The following is a 15,798-nucleotide window of genomic DNA, read 5'->3' as shown; positions in this document are numbered from 1 at the left end:
GCCAACACTCGGCATTGTTAGTTTTCTTTTTGCCCACTCAGTGAGTGCTTAGCAGTATCTCTTCGTGGTTTTAATTTTGTATTTTCCAATGGAGTTGAACACTTTTTCATATGTTTGGCTATTTGAATTTCCTCTGAAATGGCTGTTCAGATATTGAGTTGTTTATATTTTTCTTTGATGTGTAGGACTTCTAGAGACTAGCCCTTTGTTTATTTATGTATATTATATATCTGTTCTCCCACTCTGTGGCTTACCTTTTTACTCTCATATTTGTACTTTTTTAAATAGTTAAATAGAAATTCTTAATTTTAATGTAGCTAAACTTACCAATGCTTTTTCAGTGCTTTCTATGTCCTGCTTCAGTCCACTCTGAAGTTATGAAGATATTCTTCTATGTTATTTCTCAGAAGATGTATCATTTTAGTTTTTGTACATTTAGGTCTTTGCTCTATCTGATCAATTCTTGTGTATGTATGAGCTATAAGGGTCAAAGTATATATTTTTTCCATGTGAATATTTGGTTGTCCCACCACCATTTATTTAAAAATACATGCTTTCCCAGCTTTAAACCTCCTATAGTTCTTCACACTAGGTAGTTCTATCAGAACAGGTTTTTAAAACATACATACCTTTTTTCTTTTAGTGGGGGATGGAAGAATGGGATATGCCGAAGAAGCCCCTTATGATGCCATTCACGTGGGAGCTGCAGCCCCAGTTGTGCCCCAGGCAGTGAGTTGGTTTTTTTCTGTGTGTGTTTGCTTTATTCAGCTAAACCTCTCAAAAATTTATAGATGATGTTCAAAATATAATGAGACTTTTATGTCATGCACTTTAGTACAGTTAGTAGCAAATATTTTTTCATGTGTGGTTGTATAAATGACATCAAGATTACTAGACCCCAACTCGTGGCTGTCTTATATGAAGCAATATTTGATCCAGCAAAGAACTAGTACACCAATAGAATTGGGAAAATCCTCCTGGAGTTCATGACATGATAATCACTTTTGTGTTTTATTAAATACCAGAATATGCAAGACTATGTTAGGTGCATGGGAGAGACCAGGAAGTATTTGTCATACGTTTTACCCTCACAAAGCTTATATTCTAGAAAAGATGTGTCATATGTGTAACAGAGAAATTAATGCTGTGATAGCATATGATAACATATGAATGGAAAAGAAAATGTGTACTGTAGAGTTCAAGGGAGTGAGAGAGTTTTGTATAGAGTGGTCAAGGAGACTTTAGACAGGAACAGAACTTGAACTGAATCTTCCAGAATAGTAGGATTTCTTTCTATATTAGCAATGAGACAGAAGGGCATTCCAGTATTGTATATTATATAGTCAAGGAAATAGTTAAGTATAAAATTGATTTGTCGTTTTAATAAGACTGATAAGCTTATGTCAACCCTTAAGAATCCTTGGTTAAATTCACTGAAATCTTAAGTTTCTAGTACATGAGAGTTTTATGTAGTTCTTGACTAGATGACTAGAGGCTGAAAGTCGCACTGTCTTTTCTGCTCAGTCTCATGCACTCTCCAACTTGGAAGAGGTTCTCGTATGTTTAGATCACTTATGAGAAGCTGAAAGTTGGGGAATTTGTTCTGGTCACTGACTTGCTTCATATTGGCTGAACAACTTTGGGAAAATCTCTGATTCTCTGTGGCCCTGTTATCTGTTAAAAAAAAAAAAAAAGACTAAACCAATGGTTTTAACACATTTTAATTGAAGTATTACCATAATGTAGAAAGGTGTACAAGTCACAAATGAGTAGTTCAATAATTTTCACATATGAACACATGATCCATAATTTTAACTTTTTAAAAAAATATTGGCAATTTAATAAAAACAAGTAAAATCTGAAATAGAGCCATGTTTAAATGAAGGGGCTTGAGTGCAGGCCTCATTTCCCCCCACTAAGGCCCTGAGGTGTTTTCAGAGGACATTTTTAGCTTTGGCTCAATATGATTTTAAATGTTATAGTAGCACTTACAAGTATTAAGGGGTCTTTACACATCTGATTAAATTTAAAGATAGACATGCTGAAGAGGCTTTCCAGTTTTAAGATAATGGTAAAGATGTTTGTGCCTCCTTGTCACCCAAAAACAACTAGAAAACATTAAAAAAAAAAATACTCTATATCTACAATCCTGAACTGCACAGTGTATGAAGATGGAAAGCAGATAAAGTAATAATAACTGACTCAGGAGCATGGGGGAAATGGACTCAGACTGCAGAGGTGAACATTAGTGTAGAAGCAGTTTGCTCTGCACACCTCTGAAAAGGCTTAGGAATTAGAGGCATCAGGATCAGAAATTCTTTTGAAAAGAGAGGCTGCTGCTCAAAATTCCATATGAGGAACAATTTAGCCTAAGGCCTAAATAAGAAAATTTCCGGGAACCAAATGACATGATTCTGTAATCTAATACAATGAATTTGTAAAAAAAAAGAAAAAGAAAAAAAGGACCACAATATCACCATGAAATTTCAGAACATTAACCATAGAGAAGATTCTAAAAGTTTCTACAAAAAAAAAAAAAAAAAGGATAATCTGTTAAGGTTGGTAATCAGAAAGGCATCAGACTGCAGAATATGCAGCATTAGAGTCAACAAGTCAGGGGAACAAACCATCACAATTCTGAACTGAAACTGATTTCCAGTCTTGGGTTCTGTACCCACGCATATCACCAAATATGTAGAAGAAAGATGGTTGGAGCTTGCAGATCTCAGCCTCTCTCTGTTAAAATATTCCATGCACTGTTTCACAGAATACATCTGGAGGAATTGCTTTAATAAGATCATCAAAAAATGAGGGAGGTGATAGAGAGTAGGAAAAATCAAAACTAGAAGGAAGGTAGTACATCTTGTTTAGGAGAGAGGTGATGAAAGTTCCCAGTGTTATTACAAAGAGAAGCCGCAGGGTGAGCTGTGAGGCGTGCCTGGAGAGTGACCAGTCCAGATTTGGAGCTGCAGGAAGAAGGCAATAGAAGAGAGTCTACCTGCCACTACCGCCCCCCACCGCCCCGCCCCCGCCAAGCACTAATTAGTTAGGTTTGACTTTAAAAATTTCATTGAGGGCACAAAGATTTAGAAACAGTTACAAAGAAAATTGATTGATTGAAAAAGAAAAAGCTTAAAATTTTAACTATAGGGAAACAACTACTGTATAAGAAAGGAAATAGTCATTGGATACCTCTTGGGTCGGCTGCAAAATATATTTACACAGTCACAACTGAAAATGCTTTAAATGAAAAATTATGTTATTAGTTGAATTGGGTGACAGCAGGATATATGTAAGAGAGCTGAGTCCTCATCTAGCATGTAATTTGAAATAAAAAGTAAATACTATACAGCAGGGGTCCCCAACCCCCTGGGCTGTGGACTGGTACCACCTGGTCTGTGGCCTATTAAGAACCAACCTGGCCGCACAGCAGAACGAAGCTTCATCTGCTTTTGGCGCTCTCCAGTACCAGCATCACCGCCTCAGCTCCATCTCAGATCAGGCATTAGAATCTCATAGGAGCACCTGTCCCTGGCACCAAAAAGTTGGGAACCGCTGCTATACAATGTGGCAACTATTGTTAATACTATATTGTATATCTGAAAGTTGCTAAGAGTAGATCTTAAAAGTTCTCATTACAAGGAAAAAAATTATTACCCCATATGGTGATGGATGATAATTCAACTTAAAATGTGGTAATTATTTTGTAACATATATATATCAAATCATTATGTTGTACAACTAAAACTAATACAGTGTTATATATCATTTATACCACAATTTAAAAAGAAAAGATATGCCTTAGAAATAAGCATTATCAAATAAAGTACACACTGGAAGACAGTTAAAAGGATTAAAATTACTGGATTTAGGGAGCAAGATTAGAGGGAAGCAGTCAGCTGTTTTTCACTATAAACTTTGATATTTAGAAAAATAACTGAATACTTGCAAATTTTACTTTAATAGAAATTAAAATGGAAAAATAAAAGACTTTCTGATGACCAAAATTTTAATTGAGGACACCCTTTTTTGGGCTAATAATACTCAAAGTAAGGTTTCTTTCTCATTGTTTTTGACTAGTGGTGATTTGTAAAGCTTTGATCAAATGGTAACATAAGATTTAAAAGCTGTCTGACTGGAGGGGCTTCCACTGAGTTGTCTTGGTTCTTCATTGACAGGGGTGTCTTCGTTCTCGTGCTGTAAGGGCTCCAGCCCTACCTTCCTTCATCCTGGTGCCAGTAATCTTAAATTTAGTTTTAAAACCAAGGTTCCCTTATCTTTGGTTGAGTGATGTCCTCAATTCTGCAATGATAGGATGAGAATTCCTTGCTGAATTTCTACACTTCCCCTCATTCCCTCCAAACAACAACATACAAGCATTGATATTTTTGGCTTTGTCTTTGGCCTTCTCAAGAGGATAGTTCTGCGTTATGTGATTCAGTTCTAACAGTTGTACCAGGTAGGTACTGTGTTAGATGCTAGGGGCACACAAAGATGAGTAAGATTCAGCCTCTGTTGTCAAAGAACTTGTGGTTTAGTAGTGATGCAGGACAGAGCAAATTTCTCCCAGTGGGGTCTGCGGGGGAGACCAAGCCATGTTCCCAGGGAAGAGTGTCATTTGGCTGAAAGTGTAGTGAGAATTCAACACACACGCCAAAAGGAAAGTTTATTAGAAAAGGGATAACACTCCACAGAGTGTGGTCTCCTCTCAGAGGCAGAGAGAGAGAGAGACAGTGAGGGACAGAGTAAAGGCTGAGAGAGACTCAGAGGGACAGAGACAATAGAGACAAGGACAGTGAGAGAGACAGAGTAAAGGCACTGAGAGGGACCCTGAGTGTTCAGGGAATTCAATTTATATGTCATTCTTTAGTTCCCATTCCCTTTGATACAGACATGTAAGGAAGGGGAAGAACTTGTAGCTTCAAAAGGTAAGAATACAGAGTGAGAGGCCCACTGGCAGTTCCCAGCCTTTCATCCCTGGGTTCGCCATGGTTTTAGCTATAAGGAATGACTCTTGGTTTCTGTTTCCCCTTCACAGTGTGGGGAATAGGTTGTTAGTAATCCAGCAGAAATCTTCCTCTGTTCTGAAGGTATCCTCCTGGCCTTGGCTTCAGGGCTGATCAGCGTGTTATAGTCTCTGAAGGTGGCTCAATTAACATTTTAATTCTCTTGCCTCCTCCCTACATGAGTAGGAGAGGTTGATAAGTAAATGACTAAGTGGGTAATTGAATAACAGGTTTAACAATCAAAGTATGTGTGCACTAAGTACACTTCTACTTTCTGCCTGTGGATACTGAAAGCTGTTTATAAAGATGTAAAATGACTATTAAGGTAAAATCTATAACATGGTGTGTATATGTTCTTGTTTTTTTTTTTTGTTTTTTTCTTTTCTTTTCTTTTAGCTAATAGACCAATTAAAGCCTGGTGGAAGATTGATATTGCCAGTCGGACCCGCAGGTGGAAATCAGATGCTGGAGCAGTATGACAAGCTACAAGATGGCAGTGTCAAAATGAAACCTCTGATGGGAGTGATATACGTGCCTTTAACAGATAAAGAAAAGCAGTGGTCCAGGTGGAAGTGATTTTATCTTCTGCTCTTTCTTCTTCCACACATGCAAGGTGAAAGGGTGTGGATTTTAAGATATTAGACTACAAGAGCTGCTTTTTGGTTTTCACCTTTACGCTCCATTTTAACATCAGAAATTCACTACATTAAAAGTGTAGAAAAATTTTGCATGGTCTGCCCTTCTTTTGGTTTAACTCATCTTTGGGGAAGGGAGGGTGAGACTTGGTTGGCACAAAGGTGTATTTTTTTCTTTTTTTTAGAGGTTCAGTACTCTCTAAGGAGATTTCATTATCAGCCACTCTGTTTCTGTATTTACAAATCATTTTTATAGATGTTGTGATCATGGAAACAAAGGCTTTGGTCTAAGAGAAGGGGCCATATTTCCTGCCCCATCACTCTTTGTTGTACCATAGTTGTAAAGAGAAAGAAGGAAAAAGATATTCTTATCCCAGTTTTTGAAGGTGTCAGAATCCCAAAGAGGACATTCTTCCTTTCAGCTTGACTTCTCTTTCAGTCAAGTTCATAGATGTCTGACAGCCTGTGCCTGTTTTACATTCAGCTGTTGTTTCAGAGCCACTATAACAAGTAAACTTCTCACCATTCTATAGAACAGGCCAGCTGGTTTTTAACTTACTTTATAACTGAGTTCCTGGGGAGGAGAGGGGATTCTGTAAGCTAAAGTGAGTGCCCAGGTCTCACAAACCCAACCAAAGGTCCAGCAGCATGCAGCATAATCTTCAGCACAGCATGGCTCATTATAATGCCGACTTTTGTTGTACATGTTGTACATCTGAGCATAATCTGAATATTTTGTTTCAAGCCAAGATTTCTCTTCCTCTCTTCCTTCTTTCTCTCACTCCCTCTCATGGGAAGGAGTGAGATCATTAAGTAAAAGTGACATTAGCTAAGACCACTTGGAATTAAATGCCAAAATAAGAAAGGCTTTACAGTTTTCTTGTTTTAGAAATCTATTTTTATTTGACAGAGGTACTTATTTTAAGATAATTACTTCTTTAACATGGTGATTATAAGTTTAATAGATTTCTCAATTTTGTTTTCTGGAAAGAGGAAAGGTATCTTTTGAATAAATTGTTTAATTCAGGGGTCCCCAACCCTTGGGCCAGGGACTGGTACCAGTCAGTGGCCCATTAGGAACCGGGCCACACAGCAGGAGGTGAGCGGTGGAGTAGTGAGCAAAGCTTCATCTGTATTTGCAGCCGCTCCCCAGCGCTAGTATCATCGCCTCAGCTCCACCTTAGATCATCAGTCATTAGATTCTCATAGGAGCACTGGCCCCTGGTGCTGAAAGGTTGGGGACTGCTGGAATTGCAAAAATGGTAATGACTCTTAATTTGTCCAAAACCTGGTTTTACTTTTAACTCAATACCGATTGGCCGTTTCTGGGATATCTTACTAGGAATTGCATTTTATTCCTCACCTAATGTAGTTATAGCTGTTTTCTTTGAATTCTGATCTGGAGCACAGTGACTTCTTAAAAGAAAAATTTAAAAGCTGTTATTCTTGTCAGTTAGAATCAGATTTAGCTTTTAACAACTAATTACGACCTTCCTTCACTTTGCTTCTAGTATGGTAATACCGTTACATAATTGTATGGATTGCTATTGTATAAAAGGGGCAAACATATCACTGAAATTATTGAAATTTGATATCAAATAAGAGTTCAGATTTTCATTTGTTTTAAATTTCTCTTTTTATACACTATAAATATTAGTATTGAACATTCTACCTATAATTTAATGAAGGAGAAAAGGTATTTTGTTTTGACAACTAGAGACGAATTTTTCATGAGGCTAATGAAACTCGAGCCTCCAGGCCCTTACTTGCTCAGGGTTCTTCCTGGCTTTATACCTAGTATTATATGAATAGTCTTCTTTTTAGTTGTTTTTTTTTTCTCTTCATAAAGAGATCACTCCCCTTCTCAAATTATATCGGCGTAGGTTTCCAAAACATCTGTATTCATCCCTGATAAAACTAGACTATTTGTATTAAATTTAGGATAATTTTTAAATATATAGATAATTATTCAATTACCAAATATTTAAAGGTATATATACTTGTTTTTCGTTTTGGCCTTCTACTTTTTAAAACAGCGATTTTACATGTATGGAAACTTGTTGTACTAGGAGGACTTTCTAATTTTTTTTCTATCGTAAATTTTCAGTCTGTTTGTTCAGGCACATTTTTCCACACCCAACAATGTAGTTTTAATGACAAAGATCATCACTTAGTTAATTGTAAATCTGGAATTTTAAGCAATATAAGCTTAAAGACTATAAAGGTAATCTGGAAACAAAATCGAAAAAAAACAGCTGCTATGTTAAAAAAATTTTTTTTTACTGAAAAAATTACTAGAAAATAGGGTGTTCCAAATGGTAAAACATCAAAATTTCTTATTAAAAAATGAAAAGCAAAACAAACAAAACATCAACTCTTAACTTACGATCTTAAGAGACGATTCATCTGCTATTTCTATTTGTACTTATAAATTGTCAGGGTCCAGGCAGGAAATAGGAAATATTCAGCTATTCCCTTGTCTCTCTCCCTTTCCTTGGGCCTCCCTTTTCCCTGAGATACGGCAATATAAATTAAGCAAATTAGTAATCCTGCAATGGACTCTTAAGTGTTCAAGTGAAAGGAACAGTTGCAGGTCTTTCACTTTAAATCAAAAGCTGGAAATGATTATGCTTAGTGAAAAAGTCATGTCAAAAGCTGAGATTAGGCCGAAAGCTAGGCCTCTTGCACTAACTGTTAGCCAAGTTGTGAATGCAAAGGAAAAGTTCTTTAAGGAAATTAAAAGTGCTACTCTAGTGAACACACGAATGATAAAGTGAAACAGCCTGTTGCTGGTATAGAGGAAGTTTTAGTGGTCTGTATTGAAGACAAACTAGGTACAAAATTCCCTTAAGCCAAACTCTAATCCAGAGGAAGTCCTAACTCTCTTCAGTTTTATGAAGGTGGAGAGAGATGAGGAAGCTGCAGTAGAAAAGTTTGAAACTAGCAGATCTTGGTTCATGAAGTTTAGTGAAAGAAGCCATCTCTATAACATAAAAGTACTTTTAAGCAGCAAGTGCTCATGTAGCATCTGCAGCAAATTATCCAGAGGATGTAACTAAGATAATTGGTTAAGGTGGCTACACTAAACATTATCAGTATGGATAAAACAGCCTTAAATTGGAAGAAGCTGAACTTTCATAGTTAGGAGAAATCAATGCTAGGGGCTAATTCAGCTGGTAACTTAAATTGAAGCCAGTGCTCATTTACCATTCTGAAAATCCCAGGGCCCTTAAAAATTATGCTAAATTTACTCTGCCCATGCTCAAAAGTGGAGCAACAAAGCCTGAGTGACAAGCACATCTTGGTTTATAAGATGGTTTCTTGAATATGTTAAGCCCGCTGTTGAGACCAGGGCAATGCACCTGGTCACCCAAGAGCTCTGATGGAGATACACAATGAGATTAATATTGTTTTCATGCCTGCTAAAATGACATCCATTCTGCAGCTCATGGATCAAGGAGTAATTTTGACTTTCAAGTCTTATTATTTAAGAAAAATTTTGTAAGGCTATAGCTGTTGTAGTGATTTCTCTGCTGGATCTAGGCAAAGTAAATTGAAAACCTGGAAAGGAATCAACATGATAGATGCCATTAAGAACATGATTCATGGGAAGAGGCCAAAATATACACGTTAACAGGCATTTGGAAGAAGTTGATTCCAACCTTCCTGAATGACTTTGAGGGGTTCAAGACTTCAGTGGAGGAAGTAACTACAGATATGGTTTAAATAGTAAGAGAGCTAGAATTAGAAGTGGAGCCTGAAGATGCGACTGAATTGCTGCTCTCTCATGATAAGACTTTAATGGATGAGGAGCTGCTGCATATGGATGAGCAAAGTGGTTTCTTGAGATGGAATCTACTCCCGGTGAATATGCTATGAGGATTGTTGAAATAACTTAGTCGATAAATTAGTGGCAGGGTTGAAGAGGATTGGCTTCAATTTTGAAAGAAGTTCTGTGAGTAAAATGCTGTCAAACAGCATCACGTGCTACAGAGAAATCGATTGTGAAAGGAAGAGTCAGTTGATGTGGCAAACGTCATTGTCTTATTTTAAGAAGTTGCGACAGCCACCACTACCTTCAGCAGCCACCACCCTGATCAGTCAGCAGCCATCACCATTGAGGCAAGACCCTCTACCAGCAAAAAGATTATGACTCGCCGAAGGCGCGGTGATGGTTAGCATTTTTTAGCAATAATGTATTTTTAAATTACATTGCATTTTTAGACATAATGTTATTATTGTACACGTAATAGACTACAGGATAAACTGGGAAACCAAAAAATTTGTGTAACTCACCTTATGCGGTATTCGCTTTATTGCAGTGGTCTTAAACCAAACCCACAGTATCCCTGAGGTATGTCTGTAGATTCTGTTTCGAGGGTGGTAGAGAGGTACTGTAGTGTTGGAGCCGGGCAGTGAAGTGGTCAGAATTACATTTCAGAAGAATAACTCTGGCTGTGGTATAGAGTAGATTGAAAAGGGACAAAGCTAGAGTCAGTCATAGGAGATGATTGTAGCAAGTTGGGTGAAATGATGGTGGCCTGAATTAAGGCAGTGATAGTAAGGACAGAATGTGGTTAAAGAGCCCCTTACCATTTCTGAGTGCCCATCTCACATTTGGGAATTAGCATCGAAAAAGCTCCTTAAGTTTCTTGCCAGGCTGGATGGTTTCTTTCAGATTTTCTACAGGATCAATTTACAACTCATCCTAGTGCTTTCTTATGAACCTTCTCTTGTTTCTCACCAGCTTTCCATCCTCTTACTGAGGAATCCAGAGCTAGTTGCAGTGCTCTGTGAACGTGAGATCCAGTATTTGCTGAGGAGGACGATAGAAATTATATAGAAGAAAAAGGGAACAAGGGTGCATGCTGAATTCTATTGCCAAATAAAGCCCAAAACCTGAAAGTAGACTTATGTCGCCTTATACTTAGCAAAATGTCACTAATTAATAAAAGAGGAGAGAATGCCAGACATCCAGGCCATTGACCTACAATCTCTGCTATTATGTTCATGACTAAGGATAGGTAATAGTTGTATTTGCTTCATAAACTCTGAATACTTTAAAAATTTTTATTTTATATAGGTATTTATAAATGTAGAAATCAGTATTTTGTTAATGTTCTGGTAAGTTTTTTTTTTTAATAGCCACAAGAGTCAATGGAATAAGTCCATCTTTGGCTTTTGAAACTGGAATGTTTCAGAGTCCTTATTCCATGAGCACTTTATCAATGTCTTCTTAAAGTGCCATGCACTCGTGAAAAAGACGTGAATTGATCAGGCATTTCTAGGATTGACCCTATAGGTCGTAGGAACACAATTAATTAATCATGTGTTCCAAATTGTTCTATGTTGTCCCTCTTAAATTTCTTTACATATGTTACAGCAATGTGACATACTTTTGCATCCTTAAAGGCAGGGATATATTCTGTTCACTTTGGGGTTCTTTTTATGTCTCTCATAATGCTTTGGACAACATGAACTGTACAGAGCCCTTATTACCTTGGAAAACCCATTAACTAGTATGGGTTTTGTTTCATGGTAGTACCTCTGTTCATTTGTTCTTGATAAAGAATATATAATACTAAGTGTCAGAGTTATTAATACTTAAATTATGTATAATTATATATTATAAAACAAAATAATAAGTGCATGTATTTATTAACCTAATGAAAATATTTAGCACATATATGGCAAATTTAAAGGGGCTTTCCAGAAATTTAGGACATGTTACTTTTTATTGTAAATGACCTATATATAAAAGTCAGATGTGATGATGTAGACTTTTGAACGTTAAGAAAAATTAATAACTTGAAAGTTATACAGATTTTAGAGTATTAGGATATGACAAGGTTATACATGCCCTGGCAGCAATTTTTTGGTTTTCTGTGGTAGCTAAATGTTAAAATTCAGATCTATAAACTTACTTTTTTTTCTTTTTAGTTCCGTAAATTTCCTTCTATTTGTTTTAACAGTATTGTTCCTGACACCAAAATAATGCATGCACATTGTAAAAATTAAGTACAAAGAATAAAGTAAAAATCACTCATAATCTCAGATGCTGAGATAGCCACTATTAAAATTTTGGTAATTTTTTTTACTCTTTTATCCATAGATCTGTATGCTTCTCTTTTGTAATCCTGATATCATACAGTATCATTATTTTGTAATCTCTTTTTTTCCACTTAAATGTCATCAACATTTTTCACATCATTAAACATTTTTTACAATATGGTTTTTTCAGTTTTATTGAGATATAATCGACCTATGGCATTGTGCTAGTCTTAAGAGTACAAAATAATGCTTTGATATATGTTTATATTGCAAAATGATTACCACAGTAACTTTTATGGTTTCATGTCCTAGGTTTAAGTCTTCAATCCATTTTGAGTTGATTTTGTGTGTGTGTGTATGTATGATGTAAGAGAGGGGTCCAGCTTCATTTTTTAGCTTGTGTCTGTCCAGTTTTCCTGACACTATTTAGGGGTCCAGCTTCATTTTTTTGCTTGTGGCTGTCCAGTTTTCCCAACACTATTTATTGAAGATATTATCCTTTTCCCTTTGTATATTCTTGGCTTTTTTTTTTTAATGTTCTTGGCTTTTTAATTAACTGGCCATATATATGTGTGGGTTTATTTCTGGGTTCTCTACTGTCTTGCATTGAACTATGTATCTGTTTTTATGCTAATACCATATTTCAATTACTATAGCTTTGTAATATAGTTTTAAATCAGGAAGTGTAATGTCTCCAGTTTTATTTTTCTGTCTAATAATTGCCTTGGCTTTTTGGGGTTTTTTTGTGGTTCTATACAAACTTTGGGAGTGTTTTATTTCTTTGAAAAATGCTATTGGAATTATGGGAATTGCATTGAATCGGTAGAGTGCTTTGGGTAATATGGGTATTTTAACAATATTAATTCTTCCAATACATAAGCATGGAATATCTTTCCATTTATTTGTGTCTTCTTCAATGTCTTTCATTAATGTCTCACAGTTTTCAGTGTACAGATCTTTCACCTTCTTAGTTAAATTTATTCCAAGGAATTTTTTTTTGACATTATTGTAAATGAGATTATTGTCTTACTTCTCTTTCTAATGGTTCATTTTACTTGTGTATAGAAATGCAACTGATTTTTGTATATTGATTTTGTATCTTGCGACTTTATTGCATTAGTTTATTCTGACTTTTTTTTTTTTTTGGTGGAGGCTTTAGGGTTTTCTATATAAAATATCATGTCATCTGCAAAAAGAGATAGTTTTACTTTTCCCTTTCTGATTTTGATGCCTTTTATTTCTTTTTCTTGCCTAATTGCTCTGGCTAGGATTTCCAGTACTATGTTGAATAAAAGTGGCAAGAGTGGGCATCCTTGTCTTGTTCCTGATCTTAGAGGAAAAGCTTTCAGCTTTTCACCGTTGAGTATGATGTTAGCTGTGGGCTTGTCATATATGGCCTTTATTATGTTGAGGTACGTTCCCTCTATACCCAGTTTGTTGAGAGTTTTATCCTTTTTCTTTAAAAAAAAATTTTTTTTAATGAAGAGGATATTTAGAAATGTTGTACTATGTTGTTAGGCAATAAGGATATTTATTTACAATATCCGTAATGCCTTGCAACAGGTAATTAAAATGTGGTAAATTATTTAAAAAACAACAGTATTTTCAATTCATGTTTTAAAAAGCAAAAGTGAATTTAAAAATAGAACACTTTGCAAGTGTTCATAAATATTTTAATGCATGATTTTAAGTAAAAGCTATTCTGTGAGAATTATAGTACTTAAATTATTTAGAAGAATATGTTAAGAGGAACCAGACTGATAATTTATTGTTTAAAAGATAATCTAGTACTATATGACAAAGGCAGCTTATGGGAGAAGTAATTTTTAAAATATTTTCTTGCACAATTTACGAAATTCAGTTTTTTAAAAAACGTGTTGTCTGATAATCCCTGAAGTCACCACTTACCTGGGAAATTTTAGCTCTTTTATTTACCTTCCTTTCAAATATATTTTAACAACTTAAAAAAAAATACTTTTTGTCACAGATAAGTTACAAGAATAGTACAAAGAACTGAATCTCTTCATCCAAAGTTACCAGTTATTAACATTTTTCCACAGTTGCTTTCTCCCTCTCTATATATACATATATGTAATATTTTTTCCTGAATCATTTGAGATTTGTTGCAATTGTCAAACTTCTTTATCCCTACTTGAGTGTTTAACAGTGTTTTTGTCACTCAGATTACCCTGAGATATGAAGCTTTTAGACTTTTCTGGTAGCTTTATTTTTTCACTTTCAACAGCTTTATTGAGGTATAATTTATATACCATACCATTTATTTTAGATTGCATTTTTATTCCTTCCTTCCTCTCACTGGCAGTTGCTGGTACAGTGCTACACCTGGCTGAGCGAATGGTTTCTTTTGGAGCTGATAAAGCTGCCTTATGAAATCAGCTGACAGGTATATTATACCTACAGATGATGCTTTTTCTCCCGAAGAGTTTGGGTTCAGAGTGACCCACTCAACAATGACTAACAGATACTCTAAGCAAAAGGCTGAATTTTTGTCCAATTTTATGAATGTAACTGTAAAAGATTATTTGAACTCTTAAATACTCAAGTTGTCATTTTACAATAAATAGTATTAAGCAAGATTCTAGATTTAAAAGTTATAATTTCTCTGAATTTTTGGTCTTAAAGGAAGAAAGTTATCTTTAGAGTTAAAAAGCAAAGAATTTAGGCCCTTTAGGTTTCATATTTTATTCTGGATTAGCATGAGACATGTTTGAAATGGCTGATTTTCATTTTTGCTTGGACTTGAGATCGTTTGCTCTTTTTTTTTTTCTTTAAATAATATATTGCTTGGGGATCAGTGTATTTTTACTGATTTGATAGTTGTATCTAACTATTAGAAAGCCAAGTTTTATAGTACATGACTCCTACTTACATATTTCTCTTTTTTTCTCCCCAGGGACGAACTGTAAAAGCAACATCAGCTTGACCAGTATATATTACCGTGGATTGCTCATCTCAGTCCTCAAAGCTTTTTGAACACCAACAGCATCACAGCTTGTTTTGGACTTTGTTACACTATTATTTTTAGCATGAAAATGTGTGGTTTTGTGGAGTTTCTAATTCTTCAAAGAGGCACAGAAGCCAAACTGGTAGAAGAAGGATGTGAAGTCTACATTTGTGTAGTGTTAGTTTAACATGCCCACATTTTACTTTAAAATATTAAACAAAGGGGTTCTGAAAATGGAAAACTTAGTAATTGAATTGATTTGGAGGAGTGGATTTTCTTTTCTTAGACACTTAATTCTGTTCCAATATTAATTTATCAGATTGCTTTTGTGCATCAGATAACACCACCATTCACAAGTTGAGATTCTTGGTTTTTTGACGTCTATTAGATGCTACTAAGAAAATAGAGATGAGCGTCCTTTTTAAAGCTTTTGATGTGGTGTTATAGAATAGCATGTTGTAGATACAATCAGCTGCTTTGTTATCTTAAAACTAAGCATTTGTAAATAATAAAACTTAAGAAAATGGCAGGTAATGTCCCTTAACACTCGGCTGTTCAGATTGGACATAACTGACATAGTTCTTCTTTTCTCTCTTTAAAAATTATAGGAAACTTGTAGCTCAGTATTGTTTCTTGTTTCTAATTTGCTGCTGATAATGTATATGAACTTAACATGCTGTATAAGCTGTGTCCTAGTTACTGAACAGTTTATGCAGTGCTGCTTTGCCAAATAAAGTTAAAAGCAAAAAAGGCATTGATGGTGTTTGAATGTAGAAAAACAGCGTGTCCACCAAATACAGGATGCTAAGATCAGAGAAAAAAGTTGTTTCTCTGATGTTCCATTTTGTGAAATCTGAGTAGTATTAATTGAACTGTACATTTGTGAATGTGACTTTGTTTCTTGAGGACAAGGACACCTCATTTATCATTTTTCTTTGCCTAACACAGGGTTTGTCCTCTTGTAGATGTATAGTAAACGCTGAGTGAGTGAGTGAATGAATTGACTGAGTGTCAGAGAATAGCTGGATTGAGGATAAATTTACCAAAACCCATCTCTAAATTAATAAATGGATTTATTAATATAATGACTGTAAATGGGTTTCTAAGAAGGCCGTAGCACTTTGAGACCTTGTTTAAACTT

General features: G+C 35.3%; 1 protein-coding gene across 3 annotated transcripts in view; it reads left to right on the top strand.

Annotated features, from left to right (window-relative positions):
- The window catches only part of PCMT1 (protein-L-isoaspartate (D-aspartate) O-methyltransferase), a 47,421-nt gene extending 32,010 nt beyond the window's left edge, over positions 1 to 15,411 (top strand). The window contains exons 6-8 of one of the 3 annotated variants that reach the window (XM_006915326.2): positions 644 to 729; positions 5,403 to 5,572; positions 14,607 to 15,411. In XM_006915326.2, the coding sequence (XP_006915388.1) occupies positions 644 to 729; positions 5,403 to 5,572; positions 14,607 to 14,619 (269 nt within the window). In that variant the 3' untranslated portion in view covers positions 14,620 to 15,411. Of the gene's footprint in view, positions 1 to 643; positions 730 to 5,402; positions 5,628 to 14,606 lie in introns of all 3 variants that reach the window. The other 2 variants (XM_006915327.2, XM_025049246.1) reach the window with 2 other exon arrangements.
- The last annotated feature ends 387 nt before the right edge of the window (positions 15,412 to 15,798 follow it).

This window comes from Pteropus alecto, unplaced genomic scaffold, assembly GCF_000325575.1.
Source record: "Pteropus alecto unplaced genomic scaffold, ASM32557v1 scaffold185, whole genome shotgun sequence".
NCBI lineage: Eukaryota > Metazoa > Chordata > Mammalia > Chiroptera > Pteropodidae > Pteropus > Pteropus alecto.
This window is presented reverse-complemented; position numbering and strand designations above follow the sequence as displayed.